A 17,916-nucleotide genomic window follows, 5' to 3' on the forward strand; every position below is an offset into this window, starting at 1 on the left:
CAAGAGCATAAGTAGTGTTTATGAAGGCTGTAGTTCCTCCATTGGCCAGCAGATGGAGATGAGTGACCAGACATGGCTGCCCTTTGTTTCCACTGTGAACATAAGTGTGTGCTTCTGGTGGGAATGTGGGCGTGTGTGTGATGTAACTGGTCCTTGACAGCCCTCAGGACTGAAAGAATGTCTTACACTTCATCACTGCCCAACCCAGCTTGTCTAATTCAGCCATGACTCTTTACTTTCTACCGCCTTTACAACCATACCACAACAGCAAACCGCTAGTTAATTTGCTAAACCAGAGGTCAGCAACCCAAAATGTTGAAGGATCCAAATTGGACAAAAAAAAAAAAAAAATAAAACTAATTGTCTGTCACTACTAGAAGTGCTATAATGAAGTCAACACATGATGTGTCTATATTAGCTATATTAGCTTACTATCAAAATGACTTTAAAAGCATACTTGCCAACCCTCCCGCCACACCCCCCCCCCCAGCTCCATGCGGACCTGAGTGACGTGTATGAAGAGCATGTCTGCCCAATGACGTTATAACTGTAGAACGATCGAGGGCGAGTTCTTGGTTTCTTATGTGGGTTTATTGTTAGGCAGTTTCATTAAAGTTCTCTCCCAGCGTGGCAACAACACACAACAACAGCAGTCCGTTTTTGTCTACCGTAAAGCAGTTCGTCTGCCATAAACAGGAATGTTATGACATTCTTAAACAGGACAATACTGCCATCTACTGTACATGCATATAGTTAGAAAAACAAGGATGGACAATTCACCCCTTAACTCAACAATGAGTAGATGAGTGTTATGTGTGTGTAAATGTGTAAATAAATGAACACTGAAATTCAAGTATATCTTTTATTTATATATGTTTATACTGTGTATGTATATAAATATATTATATATATATTTTATGATATATATATATATATATATATATAGCTAGAATTCACTGAAAGTCAAGTATCTATTATATATATATATATATATATATATATATATATATATATATATATATATATATATATAATATAATATATGAATAATATAAATATACTCCTCCCCTCTTAACCAAACCCCAACAACGCCCCGCCCCCAACCACGCCACGCCCCCGGCACAGACCGGGAGGTCTGTGCCTTGTTTGTTTTCTGACAAAAACCACTTTAAAACTAAAAGATATATTTTTCCCCATCTTTTTCCATTTTCATACATATTTGAAAAATCTCTAGGGAGCCACTAGGACGGTGCTAAAGAGGTGCAGGTTGCAGACCTCCGTGCTAAACAATACATGAATATTTGCTAAACAAGGAATTATTCATGTCACAGTTTTTGCTTTTTTATCGTTTGTCAACAAACATCAGCGTCTCATTTATCCCTTTTAAAGGTCCCATATTATAGTAGTTTCACCAATTTTAAATAAGTCCCCAAATACCAATGTAGTTTATTGTAGTGTACTGGAAGCGGGTTAGCCTTGATGTTGCAATCTAGATAGTTCAAAAAGGCGTTTAGTAATTCCTATTGGGTTGGGTGTCCGTAGCATTCATGCTAATTACTGTAGCTGTGTTTCCATGACAGTGTGTGTGTCTCCAAGAAGCACTATATACCTTATTCACTGTCCAATGTAATATATACAATGTAACATAACGGGCTGGGACAGGGGTATGGATGGGTACTGTTCATATTTGAACCAATACTGTACCAATTTCTTGTACCTGGGAATTGATACGCTACTCAGCGGTACCAGTTTTTGGCACTTTTGTGTGTGTTCATAAATATTATGTGTTTTTGATAATACAATCTCATTTTCATTCTCATTTAGAAATGAACTGACTGTGAGAACTGTTGTCCAGATGCTATAGGTTTTTTTTTTTTTGCAAGTATGACATTAAGTTGCAATTACAGTGGCGAGTCAAAGATGTTTGATAGCAGTAGTGCATAGTGTTTAGTGTGGTTTTGGTGCCCTAAAAAGTGTTAATACTGTAATTATTGATCTTATTACACATCGACTCTACTGATTGTAACGTGCATCTGAGTTGTAGTTTTCATTAACATATTTGGAGGTGTGAAATCGTTAATGCTGATCAGTAAACTTGTATAATGACTGCAATATTCTGATAGCAACCTAACCCCAACCCCCTCCACATCTCACCCCCCGGTTTGTAAATAATTCAATGTATATACTCTGATGATGAACTTTTATGACGACTGTATTATGCTGATAGTATATATTTGTACCATGAATTGATTAATGTGAACCCCGACTGAAATAAGTTGAAACACGTATTCAGTGTTACCTTTTAGTGGTCAATTGTACGGAATATGTACTGTACTGTGCAATCTACTAATACAAGTTTTAATCAATCAAAAAAAGAGTAGCATGTCAACAGCAAAGCCAATGTATTAGCATCTAACTCACACTTTTTTTGAAAAAGTGGAGCCTTACTTAACTTACGATAAACCTCTTTTGGGTCAATTTCACTGTTGGCATTGAAAAGAGCAACATTACCTAGAGGTAGTTTGGCTGAGTTTGGCCTCAGTGCTTCTGGAGTGATCGTAAAGTGTCAAAGTAGCCACTGAGTGTGACATGCAATCCAGGTACCGTAACATGGCTCTGTTTTATTGTACGTGAATCGGTGCCCAGTACGACCGGCTGGATGCAGTTAGTGCCAAAAGAGTAACACATTTGATATGTATCCCTAGAAATTAGAATGCAAATGGTAGCTCGTTTTATTAGCATACCAAACCGTCGTGAGCTAAAGTGCTAACATAAAACTCACATTTTAACATCAACATCAACCTTGGTTAGCATATTTGCTGAAGAATAAAAGAATACTCAAACGTACAGCGTAGTTGACTGATGGATAGTTGGCAACAGGCTTTATTTTAAGATGACTTGCAAATATGGATGGAATGATAAGCGCGGTACAAGTTAGTATTGCAGTTTTAGATTGTAATGATCAAAACACCTTGAAAGAAAGCCACACTTTAATAAACTCAATGACAGACTGGCACAAGCTCACAAGCTTAAATGCTAACATGAATACCGTCCAAAAGACATTACTGTATGAGCAAGTAAGATATTCAATTGTGCACATTGACCTACAAGCTGAACTCGCCTAGGAGAGAGTCATTGATATATACTCGGAGGAATTGGACATAGGCTTTTTCACGGTACATTCATTGGCCCTTGAAAAGAATAAGACGCCACAATACCCGCCAGAACACTTTTTAGTGAAGCATAAGAAACACAATCACATCCGAAATAGCGGGCTTTCGAACAGTTATTTAAACAAATCAAACGATTTCAGTCTGGGTATAGATACAAACCCCAAAACTAGTGAAGTTGGCGCCTTGTCTAAATGGTAAATATAAACAGAATACAATGATTTGCAAATCCTTTTCAACCTACATTTAATTGAATAAACTGCAAAGACAAGATACTTAACGTTGGAACTGGAAAACGTTATTTTTTGCAAGCTCATTTGGAATTAGATGCCTACAACATGTTTTAAAAAAAGCTGGCACAAGTGGCAAAACGGACTGAGAAAGCTGAGGAATGTTCATCAAACATATATTTTGGAACATCCCACTGGCAAACAGGCTAATTGGGAACAGGTTGGTGCCATGATTGGGTGTCAAAGCAGCTTCCATGAAATGCTCAGTCATTCACAAACAAGGATGGGGCAAGGTTACCACTTTGTGAACAAATGCGCGAGCAAATTGTGCAACAGTTTAAGAACATTTCTCAACCAGCTACTGCAAGGAATTTAGGGAGTTCACCATCTACAGTCCGTAATATCATCAAATGGTTCAGAGAATCGGGAAAAGTCACTGCACGATGATACTACAGTCCTTCGATCCCTCAGGCTCTACTGCATCAAAAAGCGACATCAATGTGTAAAGGATATCACCACATGGGCTCAGGAACACTTCAGAAAACCACTGTCAGTAACTACAGTTTGTCGCTACATCTTTAAGTGCAAGTTAAAACTCTATTAGGCAAATCGAAAATCATTTCGGGGCCCGAGCTCATCAAAGGTGGACTGATGCAAAGTAGAAAAGTGTTCTGTGGTCTGACAAGTCTACATTTTACATTTTCTTTTGGAAACTGTGGACGTTGTGTCCTCTGGACCAAAGAGAAAAAGAACCATCCGGATTGTTATAGGGGCAAAGTTGAAAAGCCAGCATCTGTGATGGTGTGGTAAGTCACTCAAGGCATGGGTGACTTACACATCTGTGAAGGCACCATTTATGCTGAAAGGTACATGCAGGTTTTGGAGTAACATATGTTGCCATTCAAACAAGGTATTTTTCATGGACGCCCCTGCTTATTTCAGCAAGACAATGTCAAGCCACGTCTTACAACTGTGGCTTTGTAGTAAAAGAGTGAAGTGAAGTGAGTTATATTCATATAGCGCTTTTCTCTAGTGACTCACAGCGCTTTACATAGTGAAACCCAATATCTAAGTTACATTTAAACCAGTGTTAGTGGCACTTGGAGCAGGACGGTAAAGTGTTTTGCCCAATGACACGACAGTGACTAGGATGGTGAAAGCGGGAATCGAACCTGGGACCCTCAAGTTGCTTGCATGGTCACTCTACCAACCGAGCTATGCCGCCTCGGGTGCGGATACTAGACTGGCCTGCCTGTAGTCCAGACCTGTCTCCCATTGAAAATGTGTGGTGCATTATGAAGCCTAAAATACGACAACAGAGACCCCGGACTGTTGAACAAATTAAGATGTACATCAAGCAAGAATGGGAAATAATTCCACCTGAAACGTTTCAAAAATATGTCTCCTCAGTTCCCAAACATTTACTGATTGTTGTTAAAATCAAAGGCCATGTAACACAGTGGTAAAAATGCCCCTGTGACAGTTTTTTTGCAATGTGTTGCTGCCTTTAAATTTTAAGTTCATGTTTATTTGCAAAAATAGTCTTTGCAGACTATTCAATATAAGATGAAAAGAATATAAGATGAAAAGGATTTGCAAATCGCCCTGCGATGAGGTAGCGACTTGTCCAGGGTGTACCCTGCCTTCCGCCCGATTGTAGCTGAGATAGGCGCCAGCGCCCCCCGCGACCCCGGAAGGGAATAAGCGTTAGAAAATGGATGGATGGATGGATTTGCAAATCATTGTATTCTGTTTTTATTTACGAATTACACAAACTGCCAACTTCACTGATCATATTGGCCACAATAACTGAAATGAAATGTTCATATCGTTCAACTTACGTTGCAAAGCTTGCTTTTAACCCAGCAAGGAAATGTATGACCACACCTCCTGTTCACCTTATCATTGGAGAGTCAAGGCCGAGAATCAGAACCTCAGACCGCGACGTCTCTTTTCACTGCAGTCTTGACCAAACACACAGTCCACATTTGTACATCATCCAATAGCGAGTGTATGGTGGCGTCACGCAGACTTTGACTAGACTGGCGGTCAGTGCCTCCAGTGTGTATCAACACACAGTGGAGTAGCTGTTTCACCTCTTAACTTGGACCCGGGCCCAGGAATCCCAGTACTCACTAAGTCACTTTATAACGACATTGAATGGCCAGTTCATACGCAATGTATTTTTTTCCACTGTAAAGTTCTGTGTGGCACACATAAAAGTACTTCTTCATGGTTCTTTTTGTCACTGGTTTATGTCAGTTTGATTCATTGTGTACTTTTAGGAGTTAGTGTTAAATGTGAGAATTTTGCCTGCTTCTAAATATTTGTACATTTCCCTTTTTCCCTATGCCTGATCGTTACTTTCTCATCTTTCCTTAGGACCTGGAGATTGTCTACTCCTATCTTCACGGGATGGAGGCCTTGTCCAACCTGCGTGAGCACCAGCTGAGGTAAGTTCAACATGGGAATTTAATTGCATTTTGTACAAAAGTTGACACTTTAATCCAGATCTGGGCAAATATTTCGACTCAGGGGCCATATTGAGAGAAAAAATGTCTTTGGGAGGGGGCCCAAGGTTTATGTGTGTAAAAATTATATATACACATTTAAGCTGTAAAAATTAGTTAGGGTCCCTTTTTTCAGGAACACTAATACCAAAAGTCAAAATAGAGTTCTAAAAACGTCATGAGAGACTACATCAAAAAACAGAATGGAATTTTACAGTTTTTACTGAATGGGACACCCAAAATTCAATTAAATAAAAAAAAAAAGTGGAATTTACAATATTAACTATGAACAATAAAACACTGAATATTAACAACATATGAACGTCGCTCCTCTTTTACTTCTCAGACCAGGCTATGAACGCCGCTCCTCTTTTACTTCTCAGACTAGGCAAAACACAACAGAAATGTAACAATATGAATGCAAAGTGTAATAAACACAATATAATAATACATTATCTCGTAAAAATCTGCTTCTGTGTCCGTTTGGGGCTGGCTGCTCTGAAAACAAACCCCGCCCACTCTAGTTCGTTTCTGGTCTGAGTGGCTGTGACGTAGATTACTGTGATAACTCCTATAACACCCAAAAACTCAGATTTCAACCATTGAAATACTTTCTTAAGTCCAAGACTTACGGTAATTTAAAAACAGCACTGCACATCATAATGGCGCCGACAGTTTTGATGTTAAAGGTCTAAAAAAATTATGTAAAACGTCCATCTGAACGGGCCCGCGGGCCATATTTTGCCCAGGTCTGCTTTAATCTATTCCTAAAGGTCAGGCGAAGGTCTAATCATAGGAAAAATTAAGAAAAACTAAAGCAAATCCAATTCTTCTGTTCCAGATACAAAAACTATCACAGAATACATTTTATAGACATAATTTGAAGTTGTACAAGCAGAAAAAAGTGAAATACATAAAATAACAAATTAAATGGACAAATGAACATTAAACATGTGATGACTATTGTTGGCGTAGGTACTTTCGAAATTTTTGACTTACTAATGGTTTATTGTCAATCTTTTTTCATATATAAGGTGCACGGAATTATATGGCGTATTATAGGAGTCATATTATCATTGTTTTTTTTGTAAATGTAGAAGACATGTAATGGTGGTTATTTGATCAAAATGTTGCACAGATGATGTTTTACAGATCATCTTCAAGTCGCTTTCTGACATTCATTTCAGGATGAACCTTTTTATGGTCGGTCTTATTTACGTGGCTCACCTTTTACAGCGTCTTCTCCCCGTCATCTTTGTTGTAGCGGTGTAGCGTGCAAGGACGGGAGTGGAAGAAGTGTCAAAGGACGGCGCTAACTGTTTTAATGACATTCAGACTTTACTTCAATCAATAACGGAACAGCATCTCCTCATCAGCCGGAAATGTGTCCTGTGAAAAACTGTCCGACCGAAACTCTCTTATAACTAAAGATCCTTGGGTGAATAATACACTCACTACACCGGTGTGTTTTAGTGCTGTGGTTCTTACCTTTGTTGGAGGTACCGAACCCCTCCAGTTTCATACCCTTCTTTAGTGAAAAGTAAAATGTTTTAATTTTTTTTCAAATTCAAGACAAAGTTAAATGTTTTTTTTACTGGTGCACAAAATGAACCGTGCATGAACATCACCTTGTTTAAAGAATATAACCAACACAGTGCATGAACTCACAACAAGTTACACACCTGCAAATCAGATGGAAAATTAGATCGTTAGATTAGACTTCTTTTTATTGTCATTCAAATTTGAACTTTAGAGTACCGATAAGAATGACATTTTGTTGCATTAGCTTGTTGTAATGTAGGATAAAAGAGCAATAAGGTGCAGATATAAATGAATAATTACTGTATAGATAAATATATTTCACTTTTGCATATGCATCCACATTTATGGATGTATAATACATTGTCTTTATATTCCTGAGAGTTCATCCGTTTTGGGGGGATTTGAGGGGATTATTATGATGCGTTCAAGAGTCTTATGGCCTGAGGGAAGAAGCTGTCAGAGAACCTGGAGGTTTTGCTACAGAGGCTGTGGAACCTCTTTCGCGAGTCCAGCCATGAAAACAGTCCTTGGTGGGGATGGGAGGAGTCTTTACAGATTTTCTGATCCCTGGTCAGGCAGTGGCTTTTTGCGATTTCCTGGATAGGAGGAAGAGGTGTCCTGATGATATTTTCCGCCGTCCTCACCACTCTCTGCAGAGACTTCCAGTCTGAGACACTGTGGGCTCCAGTTCGAGGCACTATAGGCTCCTGTCCAGAAAGACATGCTGTTGGTCAGTAGGTTCTCTATAGTGCCTCTGTAGAATGTGGTGAGAACGGGGGAAGGGAGCTGTGCTCTTTTCATCCGAAGCAAAGGAACATTGTTTGGGGGTAATACGGCGATAGGAAGAAGTTTTTATTTACACAATGAGTTGGGTGTGTCTTGACCTCAGCGGCGTAGGCTCTGCCGAACCCCTGAGGCCGACTCACCGAACCCCAGGATTCGATCGAACCCAGGTTAAGAACCACTGTTTTAGTGGTTTCATGGCGAGTTTACTGACAGATATAAGTAAGAACACTACAATACTTTATATTAGAAATGGCAAAAGTGGAGGATGAATGTCCCATAACAAGAAGATAGGCTTCTTCTTCGACTACAATGTTGACACGCACTACAAAGGCGGACGCGCACAATTTTTCAGGATTTATGCAGGTCTCAAATACAGATCAGCAGGTACCAGATGGTAAAAAAAGGTTGCTTTCTCATAATATTGCGAAACAAAACAACAGATAATGTCTTACCTTATACATACACCATAATAATACTCCTATGTTGAAGCACAGTACAATCCATTAAGCGTTGCAGCTTCATAGCTTACCAAAATGATACTACAACATTTTTATAGATTTTTGAGCGCTGTATGTAATGTTCTATATTTTCATGGAACGTTTTAAATGTTGGTATTGTTTACTTGAATCAAATTGCAGTCTACATGTATCTCTTATGTGGCGGAGTGCTGCCCATGGCGGTGGGAGTGGTGTTGCAGTTATTGGAAGCCTCACCTTTTCTGCTCTAGATATATTGCTGGGTATTGTGGCCAAACGGCTCAATTTTTTTTTTTTTTTAACTGACATCACATGGACAAAGATAAGACCTTCTGGAGGGAAGTTCTGTGGTCTGATGAAACAAAAGGTGAGCTGTTTGGCCACAGTACCCAGCAATCCCGGGCTCGGGATCTTTCTGTGTGGAGTTTGCATGTCCTCCCCGTGACTGCGTGGATTCCCTTCCTCCCACTTCTAAAGATAAGCACCTGGGGATAGGTTGATTGGCAACACTAAATGGTCCCTAGTGTGCGAATGTGAGTGTGAATGTTGTCTGTCTATCTGTGTTGGCACTGCGATGAGGTGGCGACTTGTCCTGGGTGTACACCGCCTTCCTCCCGATTGTAGCTGAAATAGGCACCAACGCCCCCCGCAACCCCAACATGAATAAGCGGTAGAAAATGGATTGGTGGATGGATGGATGTATCTCTTATGTGTGACTGCCATCTACTAGTCACACTTACCATAAAATAACTTTGAGGTTGGTAAGCACAACCAAAATTATTAGATACATCGGGTTATAAGGCGCACTGTCCGGTTTTGAGAAAATGAAAGGATTTTAAGTGCGCCTTATAGTCCGAAAAATACTGTACCCTAACCATCTTTGGGTTGCCATGCAAACCTATACTGTCACCAAATGTGCACATGACTTTCCCAGCAGTCCATGTGATCCCATGCAGTGTGCATACGTGTGGATTATACTGAACAATGTAAAACAAGTACACGACCCGTAAGCTGGAACATTCCACTTAGTGACCCTTCCCCCGCCGCCGCCCCGCCTGCTCCTTGTGCTGGGATGGTGTGGAATGTCGCTGTGGTCCAGCAGACCCGACCGCCACTTTTGCCAGCTTTGGCTTGGTAAAACCTTCTAGGCAGGCATGCAGACATCTTAGTAACCATAAGATTATGTTATAAATCATTTTTTCCTTCATGTGAACAAAATGTCTTGTTTTCCCTTGCTGTGGTTCCTTGTTTTTCCCCAGACGGGGTTGTTTTTGCATGTGTCCCCTCTGGCTGTTGTTTTTTTGTGTTTTGATGAGTTACTGTAAGTTAAGAGTCTGTCTGTGATGTTATGAGTCCTTTCCGGAAGGCTGCCTGGGAAAAGCCTGGATGTGGATGGTTGACATTCTTTTGTTCACAGGAGGCGGGAAAAGCCTCTGCCTTGGGAAAATGGTAACCTCAGGAAGCAACAGCTACGGCGGTGTTACATAATTGACTATACAGCGCACCGGTATATAAGCCGCACCCATTGCTTTTTAAAAGAAAAAATATTTTTCGATATGTTAGCCGCACCGGACTATAAGCCGCAGATATATAGCTTGTGAAATTAGTTATTTACACAGAAATATTTTGTAAATCTCTTTTTACATACTTTGTTTCCAGTCGGTGCCTGTCACACGGCAGCAAAACGAATCATCAAACAAAACAGAAGTCATCGTCATGGACCCACTCGCTGCGGAAGCTAGTTCTCCAATCAGCTAAACAGACTCAATAACTCCACAGTGACGTTTTGGTGAATTTACTGAGGAATTTGTGAAATTGAAACAATGTAAAAAGAATGCCATTGTAAGTTTATAATGCTAACGCATGTATACCAGTACTTTTTAGAGGCGGTATAGTACTGAATATGATTAATTAGTATCGAGGTACTATACTATTACTGGTATACCGTACAACCCTAGAACAGAGTGATCGTTCTCTACTCAGAGGAATACGAGAGAAGTGTTTTTTAGGTCCACTCGAGGACCGTGGTAAGGTAGGACGCCACAATGCCTGCCAGAAATAATATTTTTTATGCACTTGTCATTTAAATGAATCTTAAAGTTCTAAAGTACAAAGCAATATTTCAAACAATCAAAGCTAGTCTTTAAAACATAAAATATTAAGACTTAAACACGATCAGTCAGGCATAAAAAACACAAAACATGTAAATTAGTGGGTTTTCTAACAAAGTGTACATCTATTTATATTAGTTTTTTCAATAAAATGATTTGGTCAAAATATTTTACCGTGTGTATTCGTACTTTTTGAGCACATTCAGCAATACTGCGATAATAATAACCGCGATAATTTTGGTGATATGACATTTTCATATGGTTACATCCCTGGTTAATAATAAATAATGTATTCTTCTTGTTACAAGCATTTTTCAGGAAAGTCAAATACAAATACACATAGGCGGAGTAAACATTAAAAGAGATAAAGAAAACACATTTTTGGGTGTAATAATTGATGATAAAATTAACTGGAAATCCCATATAAAAAATATACTACCTAAAGTAACAAGAAACACGTCAACATTGAATAAAGCAAAATATGTTCTGGACCAAAAATCACTTCATATTCTCGACTGCTCACTAGTGTTACATATCTGAGTTATTGTGCAGAAATATGGGGAAATACTATAAATGTACACTTCATTCACTAACTGTGTTACAAAAAAGATCAATTAGAATAATACATCATGTTGACTATAGAGAACATACAAAGTTTTATTTATTGAATCACACATATTGAAATTCAATGATTTGGTGCATTTGCAGACATCTAAAATTATGTATTAAACAAACTATAACCTGCTACCCAAGAATGTACAAAAGGAGAAATATAACCTCAGAGGAAAATCTAATTTAAAATTTTAGCATATCCGTATGTGGAATTAAATTAGGGAATGGATTAAGTAAATAAATATAATGATTATTTATATATTATTTGTTTACTTATGGTATTTTATATATTATTTATTATTTATTAACTGTTCTGTTAAAAACAGGACAAGGAAATGTGATACAATTGCTATACAATGAAAAGGGGGTTAAATAAGATCCGTTTCTTCCTACTCCTTTTCGGATGTGCTGTAATGAAATAACAGGAAATAGGTGATGCATTACATTGTATTGTATGGATAAACTGAAACTGAAAAACTGGAACCGATATTTATCATCCAAAGAACAAACCAACTCAGTAAAATAATCATAACTATATAAAGCAATTTCTGAAGAAATTGCGTGTGAGTGCTCCAATGCTGAAGTTGAACTTAAAAATGACTAATTGTTGAAGAAGAGCACAGAATTCTCAAACAGGCTGAATATTTTGAAGTTGAAACGGTTTGAATGGGATAAAAAATTTGGGAGTTGTGGAACTTTGAAAAATGTTTCATTCATGTCTATGGAAACTTGGGAATTTCGGGAAAAGCGGGCTTTTTTTGTTTGAAAATGCATAGTATTGTGAATGAGTTGATGTTGGAATTTTTCAAATCGGTCGGGAAATGTTGAAGTAGTAACATTCTTGATTGAGAAATAGTATTACAGAATTCCTGGAATTTCGGGAAAACTGGAAATTTTTCCAGTTCAAAAACAACTTTATTTTTTGTCTTAATTATGAGGAATGTTTTGACGGTGGAATGGTTGAAGTGTGTTAAAAAATGTGGAAGGAGTCGTCACCTGGAAAAGGGTTAAAACAGCGGGAATTCCTGGATTTTTTTTAAAACTTGGAATGATCGTTTGAATGTCCAGGACGAGTGGAATATGTTGAAGGTGGACCGTTTGAATCGGTTGAAAAATGTGGAAATGGTGGAACTTTGAAAAATGGTCAATTCCTTTTGAATGGGAAAAATGTCCTGGAAAACCCGGAAATCTGGGAATTTTTGGAATTTGTCAAGGGAAATCCCATGATTTCCGAATAGGCTGAATAGTTTAAAGTTGAATCGGTTTGAATCGGATGAAACATGTGGAAGGTAGAGCGCGCCAAAATCTGCAGAAAAAGAAGAAGAAATAGAAGTATAATAAATAGATACATTTTTGTGTAGGAAACCACATGTGTTAATGTTTTGAAGCATTCACATAATTAAACAAAAAAAAGATGTGTTCATAATGCTGGCACTAACCATGTTCTAGCTGGTCTTTAACAAATCATCTATTTCTGTTTCTGCAGGATCATGTGTGAGACGGTGCGTTATGAGCGGCACGAAGCCAATGAAGTCCTGTACTAGTAAGTACATTTGACTCAACACTTGTGGCGCTAGCATACTTCTAATGTTTACGTTGCATGAACACGCATGTTGTAAAAACACGCTATGGTCCACGGTGAGCTATTGACGAGGGAGGGTCCTCCGCTAACTTGAATGAAAACAAATAAAGCACCAATCACTTCACACCTCTTGATGGAGGTTTGTGCATCTGTAAAGAATATATCAGTTGGCAATATACAGTACAGGCCAAACATTTGGACACATCTTCTCATTCAATGTGTTTTCTTTATTTTCATTTACATTGTATGATTGTCACTGTAGGCATCAACACAAACAAAGGTGAAATAACTGAAAATATGTTTTATATTCTAGTTTCTTCAAAATAGCCACCCCTTTGCTCTGATTACTGCTTTGCACACTCTTTGCATTCTCTTGAGGAACTTCAAGAGGTAGTCACCCGAAATGGTTTTACGTCATAGGTGTGCCTTATAAGGGTTGATCAGTAGAATTTTTTGCTTTATCAATGGGGTTGGAACCATCAGTTGTGTTGTGAATTCGAGAAGGTGTGTCCAAATGTTTGGCCTGAACTGTATAAATATTTTAAGGGTTTTACGCTATATCTGTACTAGCATAGTATCGCGGTTTTAATGAATAAAAACGGTACTATACTCTGTTTAAAAAGTACTGGTTCCCTATATATTTTTTTTAACGGACATCACGTCGGGACATTGCTGGTTTTACCAGCAGAGGAGCATGTTCGGCAGCGCACAATCACAGAGTACTTACAAGCAGACACAGAGTGTAGACAGAAAAGGGAGAATGGACGCATTTTGGCCTAAAAACTAAAGATAAACGGGAAGTTATAACACTGAAACGCCCTCAGGAAGAGGTACTTGAAGACATGGCTGGCTAGGTAGCGGCTAACATACATCCGCGGTCAGCAGCAGTGTTTATGCTACTTCTAAATCACTAATCCTCATCTCCATGGCGACTAATACATTTCTTACAAGTATCATTATCACTGCAGGACGAGGAATAGCTAAACATGCTTCACTACACACCGTAGCTCACTGACGTCTTTCGATGAAATTCAAGAGGCGGTCACCTGAAATGGTTTTACCTTCACAGGTGTGCTTGAAGCTCATCAAGAAAATGCAAAGAGTGCAAAGCAGTAATCAGAGGTGGCTATTTTAAAGAAACTAGAATATAAAACATGGTTTCAGTTATTTTACCTGTTTTTGTTAAGGACATAACTCCACATTCATAGTTTTAATGCCTTCAGTGACAATCTACGATGCAAAAAGTCATGAAAATAAAGAAAACACATTGAATGAGAAGATGTGTCCAAACTTTTGTCCTGAACTGTATACATATCTTAAGGGTTGTACAATTTCCCGGTACTAGTACAGTAATGCGGTACTAATGAAACAAAAAAGGTACTATACTCTGTTTGAAAAGTACCGGTTTCCCATATGTTTTTTAACGGGCATTGACAGCGTGTCGTCACGTCGTGACATTGCTGGTTTTACCAGCAGAGGAGCATGTTCGGCAGCGCACAATAACAGAGTACTTACAAGCAGACACAGTGTAGAGACAGAAAAGGGGAATCAGACGCATTTTGGCCTAAAAACTAAAGATAAATGTCAAAATATAACACTGAAACACCCTCAGGAAGAGGTAATCGAAGACATGGCTGGCTAGGTAGCGGCTTACATCCATTCGCAGTCGGCAGTGTTTTTGCTACTTCTATATTGCCAATTCTCGCCTCCATGGCGACAAATAAAGTACGTTTCTTACCAGTATCATCCCTGCAATGGTTTTCACTTCACAGGTGTGCTTGAAGCTCATGGAGAGAATACCAAGAGTGTGCAAAGGGTGGTTATTTTGTTTTCAGTTATTTCACCTTTTTTTTTTTGTTAAGTACATATCTAAACATGTGTTCATTCATAGTTGTGATTCCTTCAGTGACAATCTACAATGTAAATAGTAGGGTTGCACATCTCTCTCTGATAAACAATTCGATATGCATCTAGATACACAGGTTACGATTCGATTAAAAAACGATGTCCTTTTATTACAGACCGATTTGATTGGATTCGATTCCGAATGATACGATTCAACTTGACGGTTAATATTCAAGACTCCAAATCCCCAAGCATTGTGGCTTTATGGCACTGGCAAAAAAAAACAGAACAACAAAATCACATGTCAATGTATTTATTTTTAGACATGGACCAAAAAATATCTGGCTGAATTGTAGGATGGTAACTCCAGAGGTAAAAGTAGCACAGAATAGTAACAACAAAGTGCAATATTTCAGCCTGAGCATAGTTTTGAAAACTAGAGGTAGGTAACAAAGATTCGATATTCCAGCCTGAGCATATAGTGTTTTGAACACTGGAGGTAGGTAACAAAGATTCAATATTTCAACCTGAGCATATAGTGTTTTGAACACTAGAGGTAGGTAACAAAGATTCAATATTTCAATCTGAGCATATAGTGTTTTGAACACTGGAGGTAGGTAACAAAGATTCAATATTTCAACCTGAGCATATAGTGTTTTGAACACTAAAGGTAGGTAACAAAGATTCAATATTTCAACCTGAGCATATAGTGTTTTGAACACTAAAGGTAGGTAACAAATATTCAATATTTCAACCTGAGCATATAGTGTTTTGAACACTAAAGGTAGGTAACAAAGATTCAATATTTCAACCTGAGCATATAGTGTTTTGAACACTAAAGGTAGGTAACAAAGATTCAATATTTCAATCTGAGCATATAGTGTTTTGAACACTAGAGGTTGGTAACAAAGGTGCAACATTACAATGTAAACAAGTTACACACCTATAACACATCTCAAAATGTGGCTACAATGAGCACAGTGACAAGTGCTTTGTGTAAAAAAATAGAGAAAATAAATACATATGTAAAAAGAAAAATCAAACTACTTAACTCACCGTACTCTTGGCCGTGTTTCCTTTTTGCATGCTGGTCGAGATTTGTAGTGCTCGACACAATTTACAAATAACATGGCTTCCGTCGAGCTTTCCTTCCTTCTTATAAAACCCGAAAACGTTCCACACTTTATATTTCTGTCTCCCCGATGCGTTGAAAATCTTTCTCGGTCCATTATCACCTTCGGTCAGACTGACGTTTTCGTTCTCCTCCTCCTTCATCTTCCATGTTGTCCCTTGTTTATCACTCGTGCTAATACCAGCTAGGCAGCTACCGCGTTTGGCGAGTAGCTTCAGCTCTCGCGTTGTTTTAGAGACGCTGGCGCATATTGTAATCTAGCCAACCCATGCAAAGTCTCGCGATAACCGATCCATGACTATAACCGATTCAGCTAGGAATTCATGGATTATTCGCATTGATTGAAAAGTCTGTTACCGATGCAGCCTAATCGCTCACTTGTTGAATCGAATACTCTGTCGCATTGGTTTATCGTAGTAAATAGTCATGAAAAAAAAGAAAACCCATTGAATTTGAAGGTGTGTCCAAACTTTTGGCCTGTATTGTATATCTCGCTGACCTAAAAGCCATTTGTAGGTGGACTTTGTCCTGATTTAATAAGTAGGGGTTAAAAAGCGATAAACGCATTTCCTAGCGAGCACATGGTGATAATGGTTACATGTGTCCTGCAGTCTGGGCGGCTCAGCTTCACACACACTGTGGTTTTGGTCATGCCGCAGACTTTGCTGCACCAACTGATTCTTTACAATGCTCTCCCAAAGCTAAAGCTCTGATGTCAGAAGGAATTGATTTGATTTGGTGTCAGTAAGTTGTGTTTATCTGCAGCAGCACGTCCTTCAATCAAGTCTGTTAATGAAGTCTGTCGGTGTCTGTGTGTTTTCCCTAGTGTTGAATTTAGTTTGGGGTTAGCAGAGTCAACACCTCATTAAAGGAGCCCATTCGGCGGGGCGGCAGGCGATTAAACAATAAAAATGCAGATGAAACGGTGGCTGCACTACAGAGCTTATTTTTTCTTTTTCTCTTGTCTTCTCCTAACATTCCCTAAGGTCTATTTGTGTAGGTTTGCTATTACGCTGCACATTCAGTCTGAATTTTGGCCCAAGTGCTGGTAGGCATTTTTGATTAAAGTGACCAAATTACCATAGGCTGCCTACACTCACCATTCAGCCGCACAATATTTTATGTGTGTGTGACTCTAAGTGTTATGATGACGACTGCGCAGCATATTTTACAACATGTATACCTAGCCCATTATCAGTGGCATTTACCGTATTTTCCAGACTGTACGGTGCACCATATTGATGAGCGGATTTAGTCAGGTCTATTTTCATACAAAAGGCGCACCGGAGCGTAAAAGGAGTCATCTTATTATTATTTATTTTTTCTAAATGTAAATTACTTCTTTGTGGTCATGTGATGGTGATTCTTTGGTCAAAATGTTGCATGGATAATGTTTTACAGATCATCTTCAAGTCGCTTTCTGACATTCGCTTCAGGATGCACCGTTTTGTGGGCAACTGAGCTGTACTTGGGATCTGCATAAGTCCTGAAAGTGTGCGCGAATCCGCATTTTGTAGTCCATAAGCCTCTTCTTTTTTTCTATCTTCTTTTTATGGGACACTAATCCTCTGCTGTTGCCATTTCTAGCACAACATAGTGTAATATTCTTACTTATATCTGTCAGTCAACTCGCCATGAAAGCACTAAAACATAGTGAGTTTACAATATTCACCCAAGGAACGTTAGTTGTTAGAGATTTCCGGTCAGACGGTTTTTCACGCGACACATTTCCAGCGGTTGTTGCACTATTGAGCCACGGATGAGGAGATGCTGCTCCGTTATTGATTGATGTAAAGTCTGAATGTCATTAAAGCAGTCAGCTCCAGCTTTTGACACTTCTTCCACTCCTGTCCTTGCACGCTACACCGCTACAACAAAGATGACGGGGAGAAGACGCTGTGGAAGGTGAGCCACGTAAAT

The 17,916-nt window shown here is 38.8% G+C and overlaps 1 protein-coding gene across 7 annotated transcripts in view; it reads left to right on the forward strand.

The window, feature by feature from the left end:
* Window positions 1–17,916, forward strand: part of rapgef2b (Rap guanine nucleotide exchange factor 2b) — a 286,117-nt gene that overhangs the window by 85,520 nt on the left and 182,681 nt on the right. For all 7 annotated transcript variants that reach the window (XR_009805002.1, XR_009805003.1, XR_009805006.1 and 4 more), the window contains exons 2-3: window positions 5,783–5,853; window positions 12,924–12,980. Coding sequence is in view for 1 of the 7 variants with exons in the window: in XM_061891993.1 (XP_061747977.1) it covers window positions 5,783–5,853; window positions 12,924–12,980 (128 nt within the window). In the remaining 6 variants the exon portion in view is untranslated. The remainder of the gene's footprint in view (window positions 1–5,782; window positions 5,854–12,923; window positions 12,981–17,916) is intronic.

The sequence above is a fragment of the Nerophis ophidion genome, linkage group LG29, assembly GCF_033978795.1.
Source record: "Nerophis ophidion isolate RoL-2023_Sa linkage group LG29, RoL_Noph_v1.0, whole genome shotgun sequence".
Taxonomy (NCBI): Eukaryota; Metazoa; Chordata; class Actinopteri; order Syngnathiformes; family Syngnathidae; genus Nerophis; species Nerophis ophidion.